At 40.2% G+C, this 26,753-nt stretch overlaps 1 protein-coding gene across 17 annotated transcripts in view; it reads left to right on the forward strand.

Annotated features, from left to right (window-relative positions):
* The window catches only part of RBMS1 (RNA binding motif single stranded interacting protein 1), a 225,774-nt gene that overhangs the window by 125,088 nt on the left and 73,933 nt on the right, over positions 1 to 26,753 (forward strand). For 11 of the 17 annotated variants that reach the window (XM_080671302.1, XM_080671295.1, XM_080671292.1 and 8 more), the window contains exon 2: positions 6,498 to 6,673. In XM_080671302.1, coding sequence (XP_080527428.1) covers positions 6,498 to 6,673 — 176 coding nt within the window. The remainder of the gene's footprint in view (positions 1 to 6,497; positions 6,674 to 26,753) is intronic. The other 6 variants (XM_080671287.1, XM_080671296.1, XM_080671293.1 and 3 more) reach the window with 1 other exon arrangement.

A 26,753-nucleotide genomic window follows, 5' to 3' on the forward strand; every position in this document is an offset into this window, starting at 1 on the left:
TATAAATGCTTTTACAGAAACTAGAAGGAGCAAACAGGAAAAGAACTCTGGTGTGTTTCTTGGCCCAGAGTTCTCAGCAGGCAACTTGGGACATCAGTGGGGTTGTTGGGAAGACCTTTGGAAAGAATGGAACAGTTGAACTGATTTTCATGCAGGAGCACAGAATCAGATCTTTAAAAGATATTTGAGTGATAAGGAATGTAGTTTCTTGGTGGAACCTTGAAGGGAAATTTGACCTCGGGAATCACATGTTGTATCTATGGTATGTTTTCTACCATGGATTTTCAACACCTGCTTGCCCTTTCTTCTTCTTACTCCTTCACAACCACTACCTCCACCACAAAGAGCTTGTGCAGGTTGCTTTAATTAAGGTCTTTTCCCTTTGGTTAAAGTTGATTTTCATTTCTGCAACATGGTCTCCATCCATTGAGTCAGCCATGTTGTATCCACAGGCTATTTAATATAAGCCCGCCTCCCTTTTTTTTTTTTTTACCTGAAGACATTTTTATGTAGAGATTGTAGCTTTACATGTAGGGATCAGCTTTGGGAGGCATCTTTGAGAATATGAAGTGTGAAATCTATTGGGAATTTTTGTTTATAGATTATATTTGAACAGCCAACCCAACAATATGGACCCCTCTCCTCTGACAGATGTAATCCAACCACAAATATTGAATAGCCTGTGTCTCCATTTTACAGTCTTAGAGGCTGCAGAGTTTGTCACCAAACAGGACAGTGATGATATAAGAACCATTTTTCTTATTATAATGATGAAAAACATATAACATACAATTTTCCATCTTTTTTTTCCATTATAGTTCACATTCAGTATTATTCTGTATTGGTTTCAGGTGCACAACATAGTGCTTAGACAATCATATACTTTACAGAGTGGTCCCTCTATAATATTTCAAGTAACGCCCCCCCCCCCTCCGGCCTGTATATAGCTATGAGAACCAGTTTTATTAACTAGTTGGCCTTGTGATTTTAAGTTTTGCTATCCTAACATCAAATGGGATTAAATGATGTTTGCCCATTTGTCCTTCCCCCACGTTATGGAAAAGTAAGGACCTGTATGTGTGAAGAGGCACTTTTGTTTCATTAATATAATTGGTGCTGTCTCTTCAGTTTGATCTACCCGGAAGAACTTCTGCTTCTTGACCAGTGTCTCATCTCTCATTAATCTCCCCCCCCCTCCCCCCCGCACTGCTCAGCTTATATGCTTTCTCAGCTCCCTGTGCCTTTATCTTTCTCAGCTACTATTACTAGCCCTCTTTGAGCCACTCAGGTTTCTAAAAGGAAACAAAGAAAATATCCTCATTTGGATGCTTTTCCCTTCTTCCTGTTTGATAATTCCCTTAAATTGTTCAATTTCTTTCACATTTTAAAAGCTTATGGAGAGGAACAATGTGTGTAATTAGTACAGTATATAGTATCTTTACGTAGTACTCAGTTCATGCCAGTCTTGATATTATACTATATCCCGGTGTAAATGATAATGTTCCATAACTTTTGTCAGTTCTCAGGAGCAACTGTAGTGATTATATTGCTTCTGGATAAGGTGGTCTCCCCCATCCCCTCTCTCCCTCCCTCTCTCTCTCTCTCTCTGTAGAGGAGGTGGCAGGGTGGGGATGAAATTATGGATTATAGCCCTCCTAAACTATAAGGATGATAACCTTAAGGAAGACATGAGGGTAATGAAAAGGCGGATTGTAGGTTTCCTTTCTCTTCAAAATGTATTAGAATTCTTAGGGAAGTTACTAAGTAAGGGGGAGGGGAGAGGGCAGCTTCAGCTATAAGATTGGCCAGAGCACTATTCTTGAGCTTATTAGAAATAGGAAGGAAATGAGACAATAGAATTTATGATAGGTCTTTATTTTTTATTATCTTTGCTGAATAGACATCTGCAGTAACGCACATGGTTACTGTTACATTTTAGTTCACACATGATTAATTTTTGCCTTTTTTTGTAAAAGACTTTTAGGCTTCCATTTGTATAGAAGAGACTGCTTAGTACTGGGTATGATGTGATGGAGAGGGAAAGATTTGCTGTGGGTATAGTTGTCATGTGCCTGTTGTTCATCATCCTGTCTTTTAATGTAGGAGGCGCGTGGGCCTTCCTGGAGGGATGGAGGCCTCAGAGCTGTCCACACAGGAAGTCCTCCCTGAGTGCTTTCCACACAGGAAGTCCTCCTGATTGCTGACATGCTCTCTTCCTGCTGGTGCCCACACCCACTTGTGCAGGGAATGCTAATGGAGCCACCCCATTTATTTACCACTGACTATGTTTTTCTATCAACTTTGGCATGCAAATTAAGCCCCCATAAATGTTACCATGAAGACGGAATTAGCTCGTTTCCCCGGCCTTTGGATAGGCAGCTTTGGTAGGTAGCTTGTTTCTATGACCTGAAGCAGTGAAGCTGGTCCAGAGGAGGCTGGGAGAGACTACTATGTTCTGAGATAGACTACTAGTACTAGGATGAGTCAGCACTTAGCTGTAGTATCCCTCCCTCCCGCCCCCCCTTCCTTAATTAGGTGAATTTATGTACCAGTAAATCAGTTACAGACTTCATCCAAGGACCAGGGGAAAGGGAGGGGTGTCTTCTCAAATTACAGGGTAGCTTGGGGGCTTTGAAAGGCAAAATGTAAAAGGACAACCAGTCATGAAAATGGAGTTTGGTAAAAAGTCCTCCCTTTGTAAGTTTTTTTTTTTAAAGTTTAACATTTGTGCTATTGAGGCATAACTACAAAATGTCATTGCTTTGAGGTGATCCGGTTCTGAAGTTGCAGCTGAAGACTTGTCAGTGCTTTTCAGTCTGGGAGGGAGGGTCTAGTTCTTTACTGGTTACCTTGAGCTTTCCTAAAGTGCTCTGTTCAGCCTTAATACACCGGATTTTTTGTTAATGAAAAGATAGATAAGGTAAAATTTTTAAAAAACTAACCTATTTAAAGCTAACTTTGTTAAACACACACACACACACACAAGCTGTTTGCTCATTAAATTAGTTTAAAGGCACCTTTGACTGCTTTTCTTAGGAAAACATAGCCACCAATGGTATTGTCATATGTTAGAGAAATTTGAAGACTGTCCTACAAATAGGGCTTTTAGGAGATAGTAGACAGTGTTTGAGATGCCATTTAGAGTACTGTTTCAGGGTTCCGGCTTTATTATCCAGCTGACCTGGGTTCAAATTCCAACCCTGCCTCCTACTAAATGTGTGGTCTTGGTACATTACTTAACCCCCCTTGAGACTCAGTTTCCTAATCTGCAAAATGGGAGAGCAATCATGTACCTGCCTCATTGGATTAAGTAAAGTAATGCACATAGAGCAACTGGCACCATGTCTAGCACATACTAAGCAGGCAATACATGACAGAAATTATTACTCACATGTTTAGAATTAACCCATTCTGAATTTTTAGGAGTACTTAGCTTTATTGTGTATGAATTTTCTTCTTTGAATATGTGTCCAGTCTTTTTCAGGACTTAAATTTTTATTTTCAGCAAGTTCTAAAAACTTAGTCTTCGATGAAAAATTTTCTGCACCAGGAAATAAAAAGTTGACAACCTATAACAATTCAGTGCTTCTCTCTTTCAGATATCTTTCTCTGTGTTCAGCGAGTTCTGAGAAATAGTTGACATTAGAATAACATTTGAATTTGAACTTGTTCTGTATAGGATTCACCAGATGTCAGTTGGTTCCCCTCCGGGTACATTCAGGAAACCCCTTCTCCCACCTAGGATGGGGTACTAGGAGATCTCTTTCCCCTTAGGGCAGACCAGAGGGGAAGCAGGGAGGGACAGACTACATGCTCCCCACCTACTTTCCAGAGTTGGAAAATATTACTGTAATAAATATGGAGGCCTGTCAAAGATATATTAAATCAGCTGTGCAAATTCTGAGATATAAATCATGCTTCTACTTCTGCCAAAAGTAAATACATAAATAAAAACCTACTACTTTCATGTCCAAATAAACTCCACATAAATCATACCTTTAAATATTTCTTGTAATCATACGGTCCACACCCGGCCCTCCACTTTCCATCCCAGAGCAAAGCAGAGGTTAGAGCTGATGTAGACTAGGAATGCCATCTCTGAAATGTGTGACGGTCCATTTGCTTTGTGTTGGTATAATCCCTCTGAGAGGAGAGGAGGGCCCTGGTCCATAGCTTCCTTCAGACTTCTCCAGGTCTTACCCATGGTGACCACGTGTCATCCCCTACTAGCTGCTCTGCACATACCGGGTCCTGCGGTGAAGAACAGTAAGGTTTGGGGCAAGGACAGGTCCTCAGATGCTCATCAGAGATGATTTAAGAAAAAAATTCACTCTTGCCTCGGTTGTCCACAGCTACAAGTTCTTGTGTAAATCAAAGGCTTGGGACTGAGAGGCCGCTGTGTGTTACTTCCCAGCACCTCTGTTAGCTGAAGTGAGAAATGGGGCACGCCTGGCTAATTTCAGGTAGCAGCTAGCAGATGACTTGAGTGACTTTGGAGAAGAAACACAGGCCTGTGTGTGGCATGGCTGGGGGTCTGAGGTCCCACCTGTGGCAGAACAAGGGACAGGGCTTATTCTTAGTTCTATACCTAGAAACCCAGCTTCGCTGTCCCTTAGAGAAAGCCAGGGACGAGAGGAAAGGATCGGAGCTCAATGACTTAATAAATCAGGACACTTAATGGGATTTGATCTCAGGCAGGTTTTGTCTTGGATTAAGCAATGCTGATGTTCCCAGTTCAGGTTTGTCCTTTATTTTTACATTGACTATTGTTAACTCTTCTTGCTTCTTTTTTATAAAAATGAATCTCATGAGGTAAAGCGGTGTTTGGACTCAAGGACCCTGGACAGTGAGAAGTAGCATCTGCATAGTATCTCTCTATATAAAATCCTAAGCGACCATTACGATCGAATGACCGGTCGACCAGTCGCTATGATGCGCACTGACCACTAGGGGGCAGAATCCCACAGCAAACCTCCTGTGGCCCCTTCCCCCGCCCAGACGCTGGCCAACCTCCCGTGGTCCCAGCCCCTGGGCCCCGATGTGTGTGTGTGTGGCGGGGGGGGGGGGGGGGGCGGGGAGGGGGACTGGCAGGCCAACCTACCACAGTCCCTCCCCTCAGCCAGCCAGCCCCCTGATAGGCCTCAATCACCAGCCAGGCCGAGGGACCCCACCCGTGCACGAATCCATGCTCTGGGCCTCTAGTAGGACATAAAGAAGCGAAATGCTTTCACGTCAGATTAATGGGGAATCCCAGTGTGTTGTGATACAGGCGAACTAGGATGGTCACGGCAGAAACTGGTTGCAGAGCCAGCTGTCCATCATGGATAGTTGAGATTATGCAATGTTATATTTATTGCAAGGGGTCTGCTTTTTGAACTTCCCAAAGTGAAATTTAATTGTGTCTTAGAGATGCCTAATTTTCTTGTTTGTGTTAGTAAAGATCAAGCTGTAAGATTTTACATTTGGGTTGAATGTCTGTTTAATTGTATATCTTCAAGCTATTACTAAACCTAAGTGCTGTCCTTGGGTTAGTATATTTGTTATTTAGAAGGTGTGAGGTGAAAACATTTCTGTCCTGCTGTGAAGCTGCTGAACATTTGCTGTGAGGACACCTTGGGGTATGCTCACTTCCATCTCAAACTGAACCATCCAACTTCCTCAAAAGTCATGTGTGTGGCATAGGGGCGGAGGCTGTGGTTGCTTTCTATTGGTTAACAGAAAATTATCTGGTGTGAGCACAGTTTCAGTCATTCTTCCTAAGTGGCTGCTGACTGTGAAACCACACTGAGCCCTGGTTGCAAGCTTTACAAAAGATGTTGCTTGCTGCAAGACGTGAGGAGGTTTCCAGATACTTACTTCACCATTCTCACAGGGGTTAAATTCCACTGGGTTAGCCAAAGCAAAAGGCAGAGTTCCTGTCAGTCTTACCCAGATGTCTCAATGAAACTGTATGCCTATCCTAGAACTAGGTGAAGTTTTCCTTATTTGATAATCTTGATTGGACTCTTAACTTTCTTATACTTGAAGAGTAATCGTGTGTCCCCCCCCCCCCCCAAGTCATCTTAATAAAATTATCAGCAACTTTCAATCAGATGTTCTTCAGAATGTGAAAACCTTTTCAAAAGTCTAGTGATTTCTAAATTACCGTATTTTAAAATATTACCACAAAGCTGCATGGAAGTTAATTGTGAGTCTCAGTAGGTATGTTCCTTAAAATGTGTGACTAAATTAATCTTACATAAATTCAGTCATACTTAAGGTGCCCATCAGAATATTCTACTGAATAAAATCCTATTAGTAATTTCATGTTGAAAGGGAGAAGGTATTTTTTTAGGACAAACACGTTTTTTAAGGTATAAATTAAAATTTATAGTATATTAAAGTAGCTTAAGAAAATCTGTCTTGATGTCTTGGTAACCTCATTTCATGTTGCAGATCAAACAGCTTCTGAATGGTGCTAAATACGAGTCTTTCTAATACTCCTCTTTGTTTTCCAGCAGTCTCTGGTGCCAGCCCACCCCATGGCCCCTCCCAGCCCCAGCACCACCAGCAGTAATAACAACAGCAGCAGCAGCAGCAACTCAGGATGGGATCAGCTAAGCAAAACGAATCTCTATATCCGAGGACTGCCTCCCAACACCACAGACCAGGACCTGGTGAAGCTGTGTCAGCCGTAAGTAGCAGTGGCTCCTATTGTTTTTAGCAGCTAAATATTTCTTTGATCCGATTACTGTGCAGAGTGATATAAATTGTGTTCTAAGAGAGGTTCAGTACAAGATGGATCTGTGAATCCTCATTATCGACACAGTGATAGTTTCCAGATTTTAAGTCCTTGGGGACTTTCCCAGTCAGCATTAACATCACCAGAATGCCCAGGTAACAAAATAAACTGGAGTAGCTTCTCAGTAGAATTTGACTTCATTGACATTTGAGAGGTACAGTCTGCGTTATTTAAAAACGCGTAGCTCAGTCCTGTAGAGGAGTGCTCCTTTTTTGGTGGGAGCACATCCAGGGGCCAATCGGTCACATAATAACAGAAACTCTAGTTGTCACTGTTTGTCAGAAAGATAGTACTGCCGACTTTTATCCTAAACATGTGTAAAACTCGTCATTCCAGCCAGGAAACGGTAGTCTGTGTTCATTAGCCACCTGCACTTTTGTGGCCTAGTTGTTCACCCTCATCTCCTTGGGAATTCTATTCCCCACCTTCCTATTTCTCTTCTGAGTCTTGTGAAGAGAGATGGGCACACGTGTATACAGTTCCAAAGTAAGTTTGCATTATACGCTCATGTTGTCAATAGGATATAAATATGCTACTTTGCTGCAGATACATGAACTCACTAAGTAAGGAAGCACTCATTTAAAGCAAGGAGCCAGAAGCACTGTGCAGTGCAAGGACTGTGGTGTAAAGATATAAAGGCCTTTGATCACTTTGAGCTGTAAAAGCCTACACATATAACAGCGTCTTTTATTTATCCAAAGACAGTAAGGGTCCCTTACAAAAGGGATTTTACAGACCCGGCAGAGGAGACATCATTAATGAATGTTTCCTGTTCCCTGAAAAAAAAAATATTCCCAGTTCTAAACGTCTGATCAATAGCATCAATTTTTCTGTTGTCCTGGATAAAATAATTAGACTTATTCTTATTTTAAGAAAAAACATTTTCAGAACTTACTTGGTTAGTATTTCCAAGTTGGAACTAAACGTAACTTTGAGCCTTCCATACGGAGGTGGTGGTGGTGGTTTTGCTTTGTCTTGTTTTTGAGAGGAGGGTGGGACAGTGGCTGGTGTTTCTTTAGGATCTGAAGAGCTTTGTGAACATAATCTTAGCACCCTCCCTGAGCTTCCCTTGTGTTACGCTTTTGATCATCCCTCTTGGACTTTGACTTCTGCCCTTCACTTCTGTCCTGTGCTGGGGACTATTCTGAAAGCAAGTCTGGCTCTTAGGGTTGATCATGCCTGGCCCCGGAGTCAGAGGGAACTTTGCCAGGCACGCCCTGCCTTACTGCAGCTGTTCAAGACCACAAATAGGCCTTCTGCTGTCTTGTCTGCTGCTGGCCTTTACTGGCATCATCTTCTCCTTTTGCAGCATAATTACAGGTAGATAGAGCGCCATAAAGTCTAAGGCGCTAAAAATACAACTTTGTAGGAAACAGAATGAAGCTACCCCTCAAATTCTTGAGGTATAAGAGAAGGGAAAAGAAGTTCAGATGACACATTGTGCTTCACTTAGTTTTGAATCATGTAAGCTGAGTTTTCACACCAAGGAGATAGAGTCCGATCACCATTAAATGATGGTAACGTCATGTTTTGTATATAGTAAATACGTATTTGAAAAATTGAACCAGCAATTTTTTTTCATTGAATCAAATGCTGTGTAAGAGCATTTTATAATTTTTCCTAGAATATTCATTCCTTATTTGTTGGTCTCTTTGATGTATGTGGTTTTTCTTAATGTGGGTAAACATCACTCTCTGCTGTTATCAATAGCACTCTCATTCTCTCCTATCATTTGCAAAACCCCAGGTTTGATGTTTAACTCAAGTGAGAGTTTTCTTGATATGTATTATACAGAGCCAAGACATACAGTAAGAGAGAACTCTGTGTCAGTATCTGCCAAGAGCTTCATTCCATTGAACACAGCATCTCATAAATACCAGATTTGACTTGGTGACAGTTTTGTGTCTTAGAATGGAGAGAGAGAACGTGTGCGCAATGGCATTCCTGTTTCAGACTTAATTGTTTCCAATAAAGAGTAACTAGTTGGTGACATGGAAATGACAAGAATCTTATGGGAAAGTGACTCATCCTAGAGCTTCAAAAACCCAGTGGACATAATTAGAGATTTTAGAAAAGTGAGTATCAGAAACTTTTCAGAAAAGATAGGTGTAAATTCATAGCTCTAAAAAAAGAAAGACATTTTAGAAATAAAAATTTAGTAATTTCAAATTAACCTGAGTGGGGATTGCAGGACAATTGGAATAAGTAATTTGGGTCTCTAGGGGATTGGATATTTTAGAGGGTTACCTAACAGAAAGATGGGACTAGATACCTAAGAATGTATATAATAGTGACCCAGTTCTGTGCAAATAATGCATAAAGTCTAAAGGCAAGAATGGCATGAAGATTGTGAAAACTGGAGAGGAGAACAAAAAATATTTTTAGAAAGCTTTGTTGGGAGTAGAATATACAGTTGTTACAGTGTTAGAAGAAATGGCAGTGAAAAGGCTGATATAAAGTGATAAGAAATGACATATCAAAGGATATGATGGTGGAAAAGCAGCCACACCCCAAGTCAGAGAGAGATTCAGGATGCTGGAAAATGTAGATCAACTTTGTTAAGAGGGCAGGGCTTCAGTTTTAGGTTGTGGAAGGAGGTAGCATCAAGGACCAACAGGGAGGACGTGACAGTGGTTATGGTGCTAAGGTGATGTGGGTTCAAAGGAGAAATATTTTTTAAGTATACATTTTTAAATCCTCACCCAAGGATATGTTTTTTGTTTGTTTTTAATTTGAGAGCGAGAAGAAGGGAGAGAGAGTGAGAGAGAGAGAGAGAGAGAGAGAGAGAGAGAGAGAGAGAGACCGATGTAAGAAACAACGATCCGTTGCCTTCCATAGAATCAAACCTGCAACCTAGGTATGTGCCCTGAGTGGGAATCAAACCTGTGACTTTTGGTGCATGGGACAATGTTCCAACTACCTGAGCCACCTGGCTAGGGGGAAGGAGATAGATTTTCTAGGAGCATTTATTGAAAGAAGCCACCCAGCTCTAGTTAACTTCTCAATTGTGAAATGTGTATGAGAAATCTTGTTGGGACCTCATAACTACTCCAGGCGGCTGTAGCTTCACTTCCTGTTTCTAAAAGTTATCAACTCAAAAAGAGTACATCAGTACAGTGAACCAGCAAGTTTAGGAAAAGAAATAATCTTGGAAACAGAAGGATTACCTATTGCCCCTTTATCTTCAGTCATTCTTAACTCCCTTCTGAAAAAACAAACAAATACTTGAGTTGACTCTGTTACCATTTTGTTTCTCTCATTCAAACTTCTCAGGTGAATTTTCTGGAAAATGAACTGAGGGCTCTCATTGCTACCATTTTCTTACCACCTTAATTTAACCCTTTGCTTTTTGCCGTCAAGTTCCCAACCTTTCGTCTCCCTTCTCTGCTCTGGCTTTTCATTCTCATCCACTTTTCCTCCTCAGCTCTTGGCTCTTTTGATATTAGTTGTCTTGGCTTGTTCCTCTGTAGCCTCACCCTCTCATAGGGTTATCTCTCCTGTTAGCACCTCAAATTCAACATTACCTCCTTCCTCTCTGAACTGTCATTTTTTTCAGATTCACTCTCCTCAACTTGAAACTTTCGAGCAGTCATTGACTATTTCCGGTTGTCCTCTTAGTCACCAGTTCTTCAGCTTCCTCTTAGGCCTTTCTTCTTCCTCACTACTAGAAGAATCCGGGGGTTCCTCCCTCCCTTCTTACCGCGTGACAGGTGGACACCTTTCGCTCCTGCTGCTGCCTCACTTCAGGTGCCTCTCCAGGTCCCTTTCTTGATTCTTCAAGGCCAAGTCCAACTCACCTGGCCTCCTTCCTGCTTGAACCACACTATTTATTTCTTTTTATGTGTTACCATCAGCAGCTTTTTTCCATATAATTCTGTTCTCCCGGTGCCTACACATTATTTAGCAGCTTGTCTGTGACAGTATGGAATGCTGATATGTCATCTTCACAGATTTTTCAGCTAGATTATACAGTCCTGGTGGTCAGGGTGGCAAGTTTTTGGTACCCCAGAGTTACCTACCACAGTGCTAGACACATACCTAATTCTCAGTCAGGAATCTGTAAAATGGGTGAAATGATGCTTATATCATGAGGTTGTGATTGCGGTAGCGATTAGGATTAAATCAAGTGATGTAAGGAAAGGAACTGGTCCCTGCCTGGAACACGGTCATCATTGAACAAATATTAGTTTCCCCTGTGTGTGTGCCTTTGCTCCTCAAAGTCCTATCTACTGGAATAAACTTACTTTGTTCGTAATCCTACATGTAAAACTAAAAATACCCAAACACATTCTGATCTTGAAAGCCAGGAAAGATGGGAAGTAGGTTATGTTAACATAACCGTCTCCTCCTCCTGAAGGCTTGCTTTTTTTTTTTTTGGCACTTGTAAAAGACTAGTTTCAGCGTCCTGAGGCCCGTCCCTGATTTATTTCATGTCATAATAATGACTACTGCATATAAAATCTTTCATTGTATTCAAACGATCTTTTCTGAAAATTTAAAGCCAGTATCTGTATGCAGTTTGCTTCATAGTTCTTCCTGTTTGTGGTGGGAGCAAATGGGTGAGTTGGCATTGGTTAGGAAGCTTAGCACTTATTGTTTAATTAACATCACGTGGCAGGTCTAGATAACTGTGTATCAACTACTTAGTCTAAAAGATAAAGAGTCTATTGCTATTACAACAAAATGAGGTATTTTCACTCTTTGCACTTTATACAGCCTTTCTCTCATTCCCACACCAACCTTGGTCAACCAGTTTTCCCCCTTTCATTCAATAGATCTAATTTATTTCTAAGTGCAGAAAATTAAATCTAGCTCACAACATTAGACTAATATTAATGGAAAGGAAGTCTTTTTAAAATATAATCAGTTACCCTGGTTGTAATATCCGATGCAGTTTTATTTTCCTTTGTTTTCTGTTCTCTGCAAGTTTCCTTATTCTTCTGAATACAGTACAACTCTTAAAAAGACAAAACAGAAAAGCAAGACAGATTGACAGAGGTAGACATAAAAAATCAACCATAATTTAGGACAGAATAAAATAAATGTTATAATTAGTGAGAAGTTAGAGGAATGCTTTCCTAACCTGATGCCAGGTGATTGGGGTAACTTTCAATGAGGACATGACACTTTGACCTTAAAGGACAGGGAAAATTTCATGCACGGTGGAAATAATTGTGTCCTCCAGGCCTCAGGAAGAGCCCAAGTGGTGTGAGAGTGCTTAGGGGTCTACAAAGCACAAGGAACACTTCTTGCTCCGCTAGCTGCCTTTCAGCAATTGTTAGTTATCCAGGGGCCTGGTGACCACAGTGGAAAGTGTGGGCATAGAGGAAAATGTGGCTGGAGGTTGGGACCATATTGTTAGTTGAGTAACAAGCAAAAGGCTTGGAGTTTTTTCTTCAGGAACAGGAGATAACTCTTGGAGTGGAAGAGATGATGTGGCCCTGCCCAAGGGCAGTGATAGAAATGGAAAGGCAAGAGAGTGCCTGGAACAGGGAGGGCTGAGAGGGTGTCTTGGAGTTAGAAGCATCTGGACTCTAGCATGATTAAGAATGACTATATATAAGGTTTTATCTCTGAATAAAGGAAAAACTTGAGTTGTAATAAATGAGACAGAGAGACAGGAAAAAAAGTAGGGTTCCTGTCAAGAAAGTGGACAGCTTGAAATGATTATATTTTTCCTCTATACATCTCCATTTGTCTCTGTAACTTTAAATTTTCTTAAGCCATCTATCTATTGAAATTTGTTTTCCTCTACCCTGGAATAAAATGATCATTCCTTCTATTCCATAATGATTAGCCTACTTTAATGGTAAAATTTGAAAGTGAAGGCATTATAGTAAGAAGAATATTAATCAACTTTTACCCAAGTAAGAAGGTAACTTCAGTGTTTTATTCTGAAAGTAACAGTGGGCTTGCCAGACCCAATATCCTGAAATCCCAGGTAAACATGAAGTCCTTTGGAATTTATAGAACTACATGAAATGAGAGAATATTACATTCAAAACAAAACCGTGATCCTGTGATGAAGCAGGAAAAATCATTCCCCCCAAAAGAGATCTGCTTCTCACTTTCAAATTGAAGAGAGAATTTAATTTAGAACCAGGTGACTCAAACTCATTCAGGTATTCCATAAGGACTCAGTCCAAGAAGCCTGAATGTATCCAGAGTTACTGCATTTATTTTAGAAAAGAAACACACATGTACACACCCAACATGGATTCCACGCTGTAGTATTCTAGCTATACAGACATGAAAGATGCAGACTGAAGATTTTATTGCCTACATTCAGCATCATTCTGAAGTCAGGCTGTGAGTCTTACAAGCCCTAAGCTCTTGATGTAGGGTTAAATTAGAAGCTGATAAAAGGAGATGATCTCTCTTAAAGGTGTAATTTACCCTTCAAGTACTATCTTCCAAGCAAGTTGAAGTAGTGTCTTAGTGTGATGGTGGTAGTGGTGTATTTAACTCAACAATGAAAGACAGATTATTTTTTCTTTGGTATTGACTATATCTCACATCATTGAGATTTTGATGTATTGAGCTGTATTGTATTCCAGAGCCAGTTAAGATTTTAGGATTTTTTTAAATTGCATTTTATAGGAGTACTGAAAACTATATCTGGTGAATTTTTCTCAGATTCCTTTGGAAGATAGGGGAATAAAAGTTATCAGAAATGCAGAGTAATGGGAAATAGTTCTTATCATTAAAAATAAAGTAGTGTTTTTTATTGACTGCCATACTTTTATTAATCCTCCCCAGAAGTGAAATTAGTTAAGAGGATATGTTTTCCACTATTAAGTTTGGAAAATGCATACCATTTTTGTTTCTTTTACTACTATATGGCTTATTTCCATATACAGATTTTATTTATATTATAAATAATAGGATTTCTTTTAAGTTCCAACTGCTTTTCTTCTACCAAACAGCTAATTTTTACCCCTCAGGAGTTCTTTCTTCATTGATCTAGAAGATTCTCAATACACAGAATACTAATAGCAACAGTTTCTGGGACTTGGCTTTTCCTAATATTGCCAGCATAATAGAATGGCACATAATAAATAACTCAGTGAGCACTTAGACAAAGGTGGGCATTTTGCTGAAAAGTGTGATCTAAGATGTGAAAATAATCAGACTTTTAAAAGGCATGCCAGGCCTGGCCAGTGTGGCTCAGTTGGTTGGAGTGTCATCCCGATCACCAGAAGGTTGCAGGAATGTATGGGAGGCAACCGATCAATGTATCTCTCTCACATTGATGTTTCTCTCTTTCTTTCTCTCTTACACCCCTGTTCCCAATCTACTGAGTCAAAATGTGGAGTCACTAATTGTGATTTAGTTCCCTCTTCTTGTACAGTATTCCTATAAGATTCTATGCAGCCAAAGAGTAAAACATGATGCATTGGAGACTGAGCATAATACATCATCTTTGTTGTATTTTTTTTTTAAAGTAGAAGTCAAAGCAGATTTGAGAGTTTAGGAGCAACAGTATTTAACTAGATCTTTCTATTCATCTTTTGGATAAGCCATATAGAATAATTTCTTGTTCATGTTGATTGCTTCAGTTCCCTTCTTGGTATGAATGAATTCTGGCACGTTAGAAATTTTATGGACAGTAGATCTTTGACATACCAAGATATGGTCCGAAGACTTGAAAATCCCAGAATTTTACAAAAGTAATTTTAGCATCAAAAATATTCCCCACGATTACCTACTTTGCCATAGAGAACCATCTCTTTCTTAGACCTCTCTTTGCTCTTTCTTCACTTTTATCATTAGAACTATCCGTTGGCTCTCTTTAGAGGGTGTACATTTATCAGAAATCAACACAATATTTAATCCTTCTTGAGAGTTACTGGCACACAATTAGAGCAAAACCTCCTTGAAATATGGACCTTGATGATGGGCTGTGCTTCTTTCCTGGCTACCCGACTCTCTGCCTTCTGCCTGAGAGTGTTCAGGATTCAAATCCATGCTGCAGCAAAATTTAACATAACTGTAGGCCAGTATTTTCAGTCTTACCATGAGTAGTTGAAATCTCCAGTGCTTACTGCATGCGTGCATTTAGTATTTTGGCAGATGATCTCAGTTATGTCTCTTTTCTGATTTCTCCTCATGGTAAAATCTGCTGGTTAGCATGGGTATTTAGAAAGTTAGCCAACCCTCCTTCTTGTCTGTTGACCTTCTTCTTGAGGATTTCTTTTTGTTGTTCCTGGACATGATTAAGAGCTCTCCTCCTAGGTATTGCTCAAATCTTGCAGAAGCTGCTGGCAGACTAGTCTTAATAATAGTATTAGCAAAGGTTTGCTGGGAAGCCAGCACTGAAGATAATGACCATAACCACAAGAATTTTTTAAGGACCATCCTCTGCTTCTCTGTGAGAGCAGATGGGATTTCTTTTATGGCCATTCCAGGTTCCTTTGTTATGAACCTTAGATTTCTGTAGCATCCGCGTGGGGGTGCTTAACCATCATATATGAAGGGGGAGGTAGTGACAGGAATAAAAGCCTCTAAAATTTGCATTTGGCAGTTGTGCTTGATTTGACTCAGAATTTCTTTATTGGGTTACTATGAATCCTAGCAATGCACAACCTCTCCCTTTATCTTCCCCCGTCTCATTCAGTAATCATTGTACATGAAAAAATCTTGTATGGTGTGTGTAAATACCTGAATAATGCTAGCAGTTAACCTTTGTCAGCTCCTTGCTGTGTTCCAGTAACTGTGCCAAATGTTTTATTATTTAATCCTAAGAACAACTTCATGAGCAGCATTATCATCTCTGTTTTAAAAATGAAGGTGAAATGGGTTTCTTATTGCTCGGGCTAATACAGCTGATAATGGTGGAGCCAGGACTTGAGCTCGGACAGGCTGACTCCAGAGCCCATACTCTGAACCTCACTGTGCTTTCTCCCTCCCCAAATATACTCAGGAAGCCAGTTCATTATCCTCATCCTCCCTTCAGCAGCACCCATGTTCCTCCGTTTGCCACAAGCTACAGAAAGACTCATTTCTCCTGGACCCTAAAAGAGATATTCGGACATGGTAGATTGAACAAGATTTTGTTAGAAAAACCAGCTTTCCTTAAGTACCCTTGAATAGCCAATAGAATGAAAAGCTCAAAGTAAAGGCAGGAGGATAAAGGAGGAAGGCGTCTTTCCTGACATCTAACAAAGTAATCCCCTTTAATGTAGCTGGTTATACAAAACTCAGCTCCCGGTTAGCTGTCTGGTGTGCAGCTCCCAAGATTACACAGAAGAGAGAATATGCATAATTTGTCATTTGCTCGAAGCCTGAGGGGGTTAGTACAAACACAAAAGGAAACATTATTTTAGGAATCACTGTCTGACAAATCCAGACAACATTACTTTAGAAATGTATGGGCACAAACTAGTATTACAATTTTATTACAAGTATAAATCTGATTAAAACATAAGACCACTTTTGAGGAGAAATTAAACAAGTAGAAGTGGGTGGTGAATTCCATTATTTATTAAGCATTTTGCCTTTGATTTTGCTAGACACTGTACCAGACAAATTTCCTGACCTCGAGGTTGGTTCTTATCTTATAATAGAAAACAAACTTCACACATCATATAGACCAGAGTGGGATATTTCATGTGAGAGAAAGTTCTGCAGAGGCTACAAAATAGGGAGTGATTGCATATGATTGAGGCATCAGGAAAAGCTTGGCATTTGAATGAGTCTTCAGGCAGGTTAAGTAGCTCAAGCTCAGGTTTGAAGCCAGGGTGAGCCTGGCCGCCTGTCCTGTCTGGTCCTCACCAGGACCATACCATGGGGGATTTAACACCGGAGGAAAGCTTGGACTTCACTGGGAAGGGAGGTGACACATACTGCCACAGGATTTGCCCTTGATGGAATGTGAAAAAGAGGGTGGACCCAAGGAGGAAGCTGATTCAAAGATGAGTGTAAGAGTTTGCATCTAGGAAACTGGGAGTTTGGTACCGTGATATGGGGATTAGGAGAAAGGACTTACTTTTATTCTTGCCTGGAAATTCTCGCCTACTCTCAGGAAACTTTTCAGATGAGTACTTGTTTGCTTTATGAGTTTATGTGCTTTTGGTATGGTTATTAAATGGAAAGAAGTAATGCATCAGTTCCACACTGATGAGCCTTCAGCATGGAAGAGACTAGTAATTAAACATGTTTATTTGTCAGCTGGAATACTGTGTATGAGAAACTTTCCTTTGATATAGTCCTTCCGGTCAGCAATGATAAGACCTGTGTATGCCTCCAACATGTAATTCTTTTCTTAAATTTTTATAGTTCAGTGTTAGAGGCTCAAACTTTTGAAAAAGTTGCTTTTTGTTTAATAGATTACTTTGGAACTCCCTCGGTGGGATCATTTGGCTTCAGACTGGAAACTTTTGAGAAGAGATTTTGTAAGAGAGCCATGGGACTGAGTGGGAGGAGAGGAGGACGAGTTTCCCGAAATGGGGTGTCTAGAATTAGCGAGGAAGTACACTTATAACACAAACAAACCTGACCAAGTGCATGCTCTACCAGGGGACATGGACATCTCTCCTCCTGGCCATCTGTGCACTCACTGACCTCTGGCCATCCCAGACTTAAACTTGCCTAGCTTGTGTAGGGGATCAGGATCACTTGTCTTCTCATTTTCTCTTTATGCCATAGCGTCTTCCTGCCTCTACTAAACGTCAAACGTCAAATGTCAATAAAGGAGCCTGCATGAAAACCAACATTTTTTGGAGTATCAGCATTTTTTATGCATAGTTTTAGATTTCTAACTTTCTGACAGCATAAGGACTGTTTTGTTTTGTTTTTTAAGATGAAACAAGAGGCAGTCATCTATGATCCCAGAAACAAATTAGGCTGCTAGCCCATTTGGACAGGAGCATGGATCCTTTCCAAGGGTTTTTCCAAAATGCTTCATCTTCACCCCCAAACCTAAGCCATAAATTATGAAAACAGTATTTCCCCTTTATAGGCAAAGCTTTTGCTCCAGTACTTAATCTGTTTATAGTGATCCTTTTACTAAGCTGGCTAGATAACATTTTGTTTCTTAAATTTTTCCTATTATGTCCTTATTCACTATCCTTTTTATTGGCTGATACCATGCAATTAGCTGTTTAAAGCCAAACTCATTTAGTTTTGACTCAGACTTTTGAGGCAAAAGAATTTGAGCATTTATTTAGCTAAAAAAGTTTATTGCACTTTTTTCATCTTCAGTCTGAATTGCAGAACTTTACATCTTTTCTAGTCCTGTGGCTGTTCACGAGGAGTGCTACCAGAATAAAATTTGCATGCCCAGGCCCTTCAGTAGATTCTGAGTCAGAAGAGTCTGAGAGTTATGTATGGAGAGAGGCAAAGTAACGAGCAATTGTTCTAAAGAGCACAGGGGCTCTGGAGCTTCCCACCTTGCTCTGCCACGTGCTTGGGCACATTTCTTAACCTCTCTGTGCCCCAGTTTTTTCACCTGTAAAATCAGGATAATAACAGTACCTACAGCACAGTTTTGGTGAGGACTAAATGGGTTAATGCATGCAGAGTGCTCAGAACATTTCCTGGCACAGGTTAATGTTATTGCTAACATCATGTATTTTTCAAAGTTTCTAGGAGATTCTGAAGTTCAGTCCCAGTTAAAAGCTTCTGATTTAGTCCCTTCATGTTCTAATTGGGAAAGCTGAGGCTCAGAGAAGGTTAAACGACCTTCTTGGAGTCAAAATTAGGAGGTGGCAGGCCTGGGAATAGATCCCATTGTCTCCCCAGACACCCACCTATCTTGATTTGCCTCTTTACTTTGCATGTGTGCATGTAAACTCTGCCCTCAGTTCTGCCCTTCATCATGAGTGTGAAATATCTGCACTTCAGTTTTTTGCCAAAGAATTTTAACTTTGTCCCCTCCACTGCCAGCACTTGTCAAAGCGGTGGGAAGGAATCAGATTTATAAAGAATTTCCTGAAGGATTTATAGTGCCTTTGTTCATCACAGAGCTCCCCAACCTTGTCAAGGCACACAGTGAAGAGGATAATGTTTGTGTTAGATTATACTGGGATTCGATTAGGTTACATTAGATTAGATTAGATTGGTATGTCAACAATGGGCAAGGCTGCTCAGGGCTGGAAGTGGCAGGCCCCACCCAGTCTCCAGGGGTTCATGGGATCAATATCTTCACATTTGTAATAGAACAACTTCAGCAGGGGGCTTTGAGAAATGTTTTAGTACAAAAGCCCTTAGTCAAGTGAAACCTTAAAAAGAACTCCACATACAAATATTTCGAAGCAGTAGTTTTAAAAAGTTTTATAAATACAAATTTATAACATTAATAAAATGCATTGGTGAGAACAGTGAGGCAGTTTTGATGAACTTGAACATTTGAGATTAGAACCCCTTGATGGCAGTTGCAATATAGTATCAACAACTTAGCATATCCAGGTATTTCTGTATTTCATTTTAGTTGCACAGTATTAGGAAAAATATTTATTCTCATCAGCAGGTAGTTGCAAAAGGTAACACTTTTTTAACAACTCACTTTATCTTCTTAGTACCCACTTGAATTAATCTGATTCAGAAGCTAGAAAGGACCAGGAATTTTTTGTTTTGACATTGAATCCCAAATAATACAGCTATTCACAGGCTTCGTGATAACTATAAAACTCAGACCAGGAGCACCTAAAGCAAATCGTCAGTCTTAGTGATGTCACTTCATCCTGACTCACCTTGTAGGCAGCTTATGATTGTACAACTGGCTATCAGGCCACGGTGAGGGTGTATGCCAACTAATTGTACCTGCTCTTGGCCTGTGATTTATTTGAGTGTGAAGTATGTGTAGGTTGTTTGTATAATTGTATGTGAATGGACATGTGCGGGCTTGAGTTTCCAGAATGCCCATGTAGAGTTACAGCTTTCCTAATCAGTGACTCATTTTTAAGAAGTAAAAATGTACCTGAAGAGATGGCAGGGCCCCATTTGTCCAGTGTCTGCATTTGAAGCAACTTAGTATGAAGGTGGTTAAGGGTGTGTTGAAATATGTTGTACAGTGTATTTGCTTGCATTCCCTGTTTGTTTTTGTATCAGAAGGCTAAAAAATAAAATTCAAACAAAAAACTGGTAGCATTGCTAAAGCACCTCTTCAGAGCTTAACTGAAATGTGGATTTTATCCAAAGGGCTCATTGGGAATGCTGGTGTTTACAAATATCTATTGGCATTTCCATTGCAAAGGAAAATCTGGTCCCTTCTCTTCATGGCTTTGTAAAGACATAAGTGGATGTACAGCTATCAGTAAACATTAAAATCAGCAAATATGCAAAATCATGATTTTCAGCAACTCTTAGCTTGCTGGACACTTCTGATGGGTTTATTTTCTCTTCACTTTGAGCTCCATATATATTTCTGTCTTCTGATCACTTAAAGTTTTTGCCAGCAGTCTCAAAGTTTCTTAGAAAGAGGTATACTAGTAAACAAATGTTTCTCATGCTCTCTATTTGACCACCCCATTCTCACTTGGAATTCACTTTGGCCTTGAACTAATTGTCCCTCTTTTTAATGTTTAAAGACTTGCCTAAATATCTCTTTTAGCTATAAAAGTTTGTTTCACCTGTGTTTTGGTGGTTTAACAAATCACAATTTAAAGTATTTGGTTCTAGCTTCTAAATCTTCTAAGCGACCGTCTGACCAGCCAGTAGGTATGATGTGCACTGACCCCCAAGGGGCAGACGCTCAACGCAGGAGCTGCTGAGCTGCGGTGACTTGGCAGTGGTGGTTCTCGGGTGATGTACCCCGGAACCAGAGAGGAGGGAGCCCGATTCCTTGTAGGGCCACGCAATTCCACCTTCGGCCTGTGGGTAATGTTGTTGTTGGGGCAGTGTCAGCCCTGAATCTGGTTTACTGCTGAGCTGCAGTGACTACAGACGCCCTTCGAGCCTGCAGTGCAGCCCCAGGTGAGGCAGGCCCAGGGAGGGACCGCAGGAGGTTGGCTCCAGGGTGTGTCCGGCCCATCTTGCCCAGTCCCACCCTGGCCAGCCACCTTCTAATTAATTTCCTTTCAATGTGTGAGAATCCGTGCAACGGGCCACTTGTTCCTTGATAAGTTCCCAGACTTGAACTTGAAGGAACGTTCTTCTTCTGGAAGTAGGTCAACATACCACAGTTGTTAGATTCTTTTCCTCCTCTCCTCTGCTTTTCTCTTGTGAATGTCTGTTCTAATAGCCTTTATTGGGCTTGTATAGACAGTAATGATTTATTGGTTCTAAGTTTTTCAGCATTGACTGTTTCTTTATAGGGTTCATTCTTACCCCAATCTTATTATGTAGCTTTAATGGTTTTCTGGCTTCTGCGACTGCTAGACCTGGGTTTCCTCTTTGGGTCTGCCACTAACCAATGTCCGGCAGGAAGAATTTTAACACCACATTGGTGAGAAATGAGGAGGTGACACTTCGTAAGTAATCTCCGACTGCAGCAAATTGGGTCACCCCTCCTCGCTCCATTTGTATCACTGTTTCTTTCTGAACCTCCCCTGCAGCATGATCTTAAGGAGTACTGCTGCCACACTGACACGGTTGCCAGGATATGTCACAATCTGAGCAGGTCTTTTCATGTTATGGACTAATATGAGCCATAAAGATAAACATCTTTGGGTGTGTGCCTAAAATCTGTGTTCCCTGCTGCTGCCCACATCTGCACAAAATGTACAGGAGGCCCTGTCTCCAGATCCAGGTAAGCTCAGTTGTCCTGGCTTAGTGACCCCAAGTGGCCTTTTCATTTTACATGTCGTTCACAAGTCTTGGCAATGACCACAAAACTCCTATGTCATCTGCCGCTTCTCCCCTTTGTTTTTCTGACCTATCTCCCTTTATTCTCCTCTACCACTTCACGCCAGCCATGGAGGGGTCCTCTCCTGGGTAGTTCTCCAGCCCACCACGCCTGCTTCTGCCTTCCAGCTCTGGGGTGTGTTTTCTTCCTTTACCTGCATTGCTCCTCCCTGATCCTCCTGACTCACTCCCTCACCTCCTTCAAGATTTAGCTCAAATGTTCTGCTCAACAACTTTGCCTTAATTAGTCTCCACTTCACCTGGGCATTCTTAATCTCAATCCCCCTTTCCTGGAGCTACTTAATCCTTTGTAGCCGTAAACGGCGGACTTTCCCCACAGGCCACACGCACGTCTACAGCTGCAAACCTCGAATATCAACTCTGGTCGCCCAATTTTAAAATCAGACTTGTTAGTGACATCTCTGGGTTTGTAAAGAAAATTATGGTAACAAATTTCTAAATATTCTAGTGCATATGGAAGAAATTTCAGTGTTGTCCGGTTTTGGATGCGTGGCAGTTAACTGGTTAATCAAGTGTCCTAAATGCCACCCTCGGACATACTGTGTGATTTACTTGTTTTTGCTTATTTATTATAAGCAAGTATCAATAAGTATTTTTGAGGGAATGAATGAAATGCTTTTTGATATGGCACAAAGGAAAGCCAGATATGAGCCCAACTATCTAATTGCAGAAGCATTGTTTTCTTGATAGCCAAACTCGGGGGTATTCCTGTATATTTGTGTGTCACCCACACTCACACTCACTGAGATGAGATGAGCAACTAAAATCTGAGTGAATGTGGATTACTCAGTGCTGGGAAAGGCCATGGTGACAGTGGATGCTTTTGAACTTGCCACAGGGACAAACTTTATCTTTCCCCTTCCTTCCTTCCTTCCTTCCTTCCTTCCTTCCTTCCTTCCTTCCTTCCTTCTTTCCTTCCCTTCTTCCTTTCTTCCTTTATATCTTTCTAATCCTGTTTTTTAATCTGCTTATTATCATATATGTACTGTAACATCAAGTAATTTTTATAAAAAGGCAGGTTGCAAATAAATAAATCTAAAAATAAATGGTAAATAAATAATCACTTTCAGCCTTCAGGTCCTCATTGATAACATCAGCAAATTACACTGAGAAGAGGAATAAGCACGGAAGTAGCAACAGGCTGCCTCATTTCCTCCTTCCTGGCAGAATTGCTGATAAATAAATGAGAACACACTTTCCTGCTGGGCCTCAGAATCCTTCCCTACACAACACAACCACTGGCAGTGCATCCGAGTTGGCATGTACCATGATAGCTGTTTGAAGCCCTTGGCAGATTTCTTCCAGCTCTGTAATCCAAGGAAAGGGAGAAATAAAGGATTACGCTCTGTCTTTCTAGGGAACTGAAACCTGGCTTGTTTCAGTTTTTTTTTTTATATTTAATATCTCTGCATAAAGCACATGAACAAACCAGGGGTTTGTATCTCCAAGGAACCAATAACTGGGCCATTTTTTCAGTTTAGTCAAGAAATAGCTTATATTAATTAATTCCGTTTTTTGATTATAGAGTTTTACCTTATATGGATATTTTATATGCATCGTCAATTTTAAAAGCAGTAAGATACAATAGAATACATTTTCCTTTCTGATTTAGGCTACACTTAGCACTTGCATTTCAGAGTCATCAGTAGGACCAATTATCATTGAACTGTGCTTGTGATGAAGGTCTGCTTATGATAGATTTCTTGTCAATCAGATACTGGATCTCTGGGTCATTTGCTCTGTTTGATCAGTGATGGTTGATAGTCTTAGACAAGCTCTTCAAGCTCAGCCACCAATGAGAAGTCAGGCACTTGAAACAACTGACCTTTGTCAGTAAGCCACTTTTCTCCTGCCTCATTTTCCCTTTGTCCTGTCTTCCTTGCCATTGATTTTTACCTTTATTTTATTTGTGGGGTATGCCTTTTAATAAGTCTTTCCTAGAACATATAGGTATATATGCATACATGCATATGTATATATATGTATATATGTTTATATATATACATACAAGCACAAGCTTACATGTTTGAATGCATACACCAATGGATAAATGTCATTTTTACTTATGTGAGTAAAATAATGAGAAAATAGGCACTAGAAATCTCATTCATTTGGTAAGAGGATATTTTAAATAAGACACCTTTTGAAATTCTCATAGGGAAAATTTGGAGGGTCCAATGTGCACGCTTTTTAAACAAAACAAAACAAAAAAACCATACCTAATATTGATTTTGGGTGAATTTATATAATGATTTCCTTTCACATTACATTTTTAATGGAATTGATGGCATTCTTTAATTGGATCACAATTAGGAAAACTTGTTTAAGGTAATACAATTATAGATAATGACTGTGTAGGCCAGTGGTCGGCAAACTCATTAGTCAACAGAACCAAATATTAACAGTCAACGATTGAAATTTCTTTCGAGAGCCAAATTTTTTAAACTTAAACTTCTTCTAATGCCACTTCTTCAAAATAGACTCGCCCAGGCCATGGTATTTTGTGGAAGAGCCACACTTAAGGGGCCAAAGAGCCACAGTTTGCCGACCACGGGTGTAGGCCATTGTTCTGTCCTCAGGATCAAAGCTCAGAAATGTGCCCCTGACCATTCTCCATGCAATGGACAGTGTCTGATTTGTTGCTGTTTGTTTTAGCTCCTTTCTCAGTCATGAACTCTAAGATTGAGATAATGAATGTGAAAGAACTTCATAAAGGATGAAACAGTCAGTACAAATAAGATCAAAGGTATCGGGGCCTCAGTTGCTGGGCTGTTTGCTAGATTTGAGATATTGCCCATGAAATGCAGCAAATCCCTTAGTTCAGCAGTGGTATGATTCATGTGATAGTATATGTGAAAGTGTTTTTATATGATGCTAGAGATAAATAGAAACGTAACTCTCAAAATTACACATTCCACATGGGTGAAAATGGTGGACAGCTCTTTAGATATTTTTACCCCTAATATTCAGGGTTGGTTATTTATGCCAGTACTTTATGACCTCCAGTGAGGAAACGGATTAGCCCTGCTACTGTCATGTGTTCACCACCATTCTGCTCCATGCCATGACCTGCATGGTGGGGTTCAGGATCTGAAGGAGGGGCTGACACACAAATGAAAATGCTATACAAGAAATATGGATTTAGAAGGCATTGGGGGCCAGGTGGAGTCTCTTTCTTGAAGAGACACCCTGAATTCTGGCCTGGTCCGCCTTTTATTTACTTGAATATACATTTTCCCTTTAGCAAGGCATACAGGCATATCAAAGGTAAAGTTTGGTAAACAGTAAAAGAATTATCAGGTTAGAGAATTGCCTTGAGCCACCACTATCTCAACACAATAATCGAACAATCGGTGCTTAGCATCAGCTCTGCTAATGCCCAAGGTCCATCAGCCTTCCACGTTCCTTGGTGCGCTCTCGTAACAGTATCGGCAAGCGGTGGCTCCCCGCACTCCAAGTAATTTTCAAGTTCTACGGTCTTGCTTGGTCTCTTGCATCAGTGAAATCCATTATTGTAACTATCCACTTCTACCACTGGATATCACATGGATGCTATAATTGGGAATAAAAATAAGGTTTAAAATGCTCTTTAAATAAAGAAACACAGCCTGGTATTATAACTATTACATGAAAAATTATTGTTCAGGAATGTTATGTGTATGCAAGGTTGTGTTCACTTTGACGTTTATGTGATTTGAAATGTCTAGTGAGCACTATTCTGGGTTTCTCATTGAGTCTTTAAACCATTTGAATTTACTGTAACTACAGAGCCAATAGAATATTGCTTTACCATTCTAATTAATTGCCGGTCCTTAGGAAAAGACATCCATGGTTCCACGTCTGCATTAATACTAAAAGCAATTTTATTCCTTTAGTTCAAAGTCACTCATTCTTTCTCTAACATTTATTTCTTACATGATTTAAGTTAAAGCACAAACAGCCTCTGACAATGGGGTTACCCTTATTTTTTACTGGTGATAAGAAAAGATCTATTTTTATGAGTTTTCTTTTGAAAATTTTGCTTTTTAAAAAGAATTCGGCATAATAGTTACATTTAGTTTAAAATGATAATAAACCCAAATGAAAAATAACAGTTCTATGGTGTTTTCTTGGATGGCAGCTTTAAGGAATTTTGTTCAGAACTCTATAGTATTAAGAGGATTTTGTTATTGGACACAAGACGACTAACTTCTGTTCTTTGGTTCTTCCATTGCGTTGTTTTGCCTTTGTAGTCTTTTATGAATGGCTTAAAACAAAGAATGGTTCAGTCATAGTGTTAATCATTGAGAAAGTTAATGTGTAGCATCTCTTGCTTGCTGGCTGTTTTTACCCTAACCCCATTCCTGTGTTGGTTAATATGTCTTTAGGAGGAAAGGACAGAGAATAGAAGCCCAAGCCAGTTTTACAACATGGTAACTCAGGTCAACTTAGGTTAAATTTAAAAACAGATAGAAAGGAGATTTGAATATTTTCTGTGATTTGTCTGTATCTTAAGGATATGATCTGGTTATTATTTTACATAATTTTGATAGATAAGATGTACATCTTATAAAAGCAGATCATTGTTCAGAAGGAGTGATCAGGCTAGCTCAGGACCTACACTCAGCATCTGGAGTGTCCACTGGCTGCTGTGTCTTCTGATTGGTCGGTGCCCGTCATACCAGGAGTTCAATGTTCCTGGCACCTTGTCTGGGCTGGCGTGTCAGAGTTAAAGTACATTCTGATGGTGAATAGTATTGCACAGTTCTCTGATAGGAACTGTAAAGACTCAGCAGAAGAGGACAAGAGCTGAAGCTCTAACTAAATGTTCTTTAGAATGAATGGACAGGCATGGGAGGATTTCCCGTGGTTGAGGAGACCTGAAGACTGGAGAAGTCTTCCCAGATTTGGAGAAAATTTATTAACTCAGCAGATATCTCTTGAGAGTGCCTACTATAGTAGGTGCTGGAGATTCAAGGTAAAGTTAATAACAGTCCTTCACCCTGAACAATCACTGTCTGCTTAGGATACTAATTTTGATACCATGCTTGGCATAGCCTGGACTGTTAAAGTGATGTCCAACCTTCATAAAGTTTTACACAGGGCATTATGAGGGATGATTATTGCTACCGCTTACCATCCCCTTCCAGAGTGACAGTCAAAGTATTTAACAACCAGAACAAGCTTT

The sequence above is a fragment of the Plecotus auritus genome (genome assembly GCF_963455305.1).
Source record: "Plecotus auritus genome assembly, chromosome: 5".
Lineage (NCBI taxonomy): Eukaryota > Metazoa > Chordata > Mammalia > Chiroptera > Vespertilionidae > Plecotus > Plecotus auritus.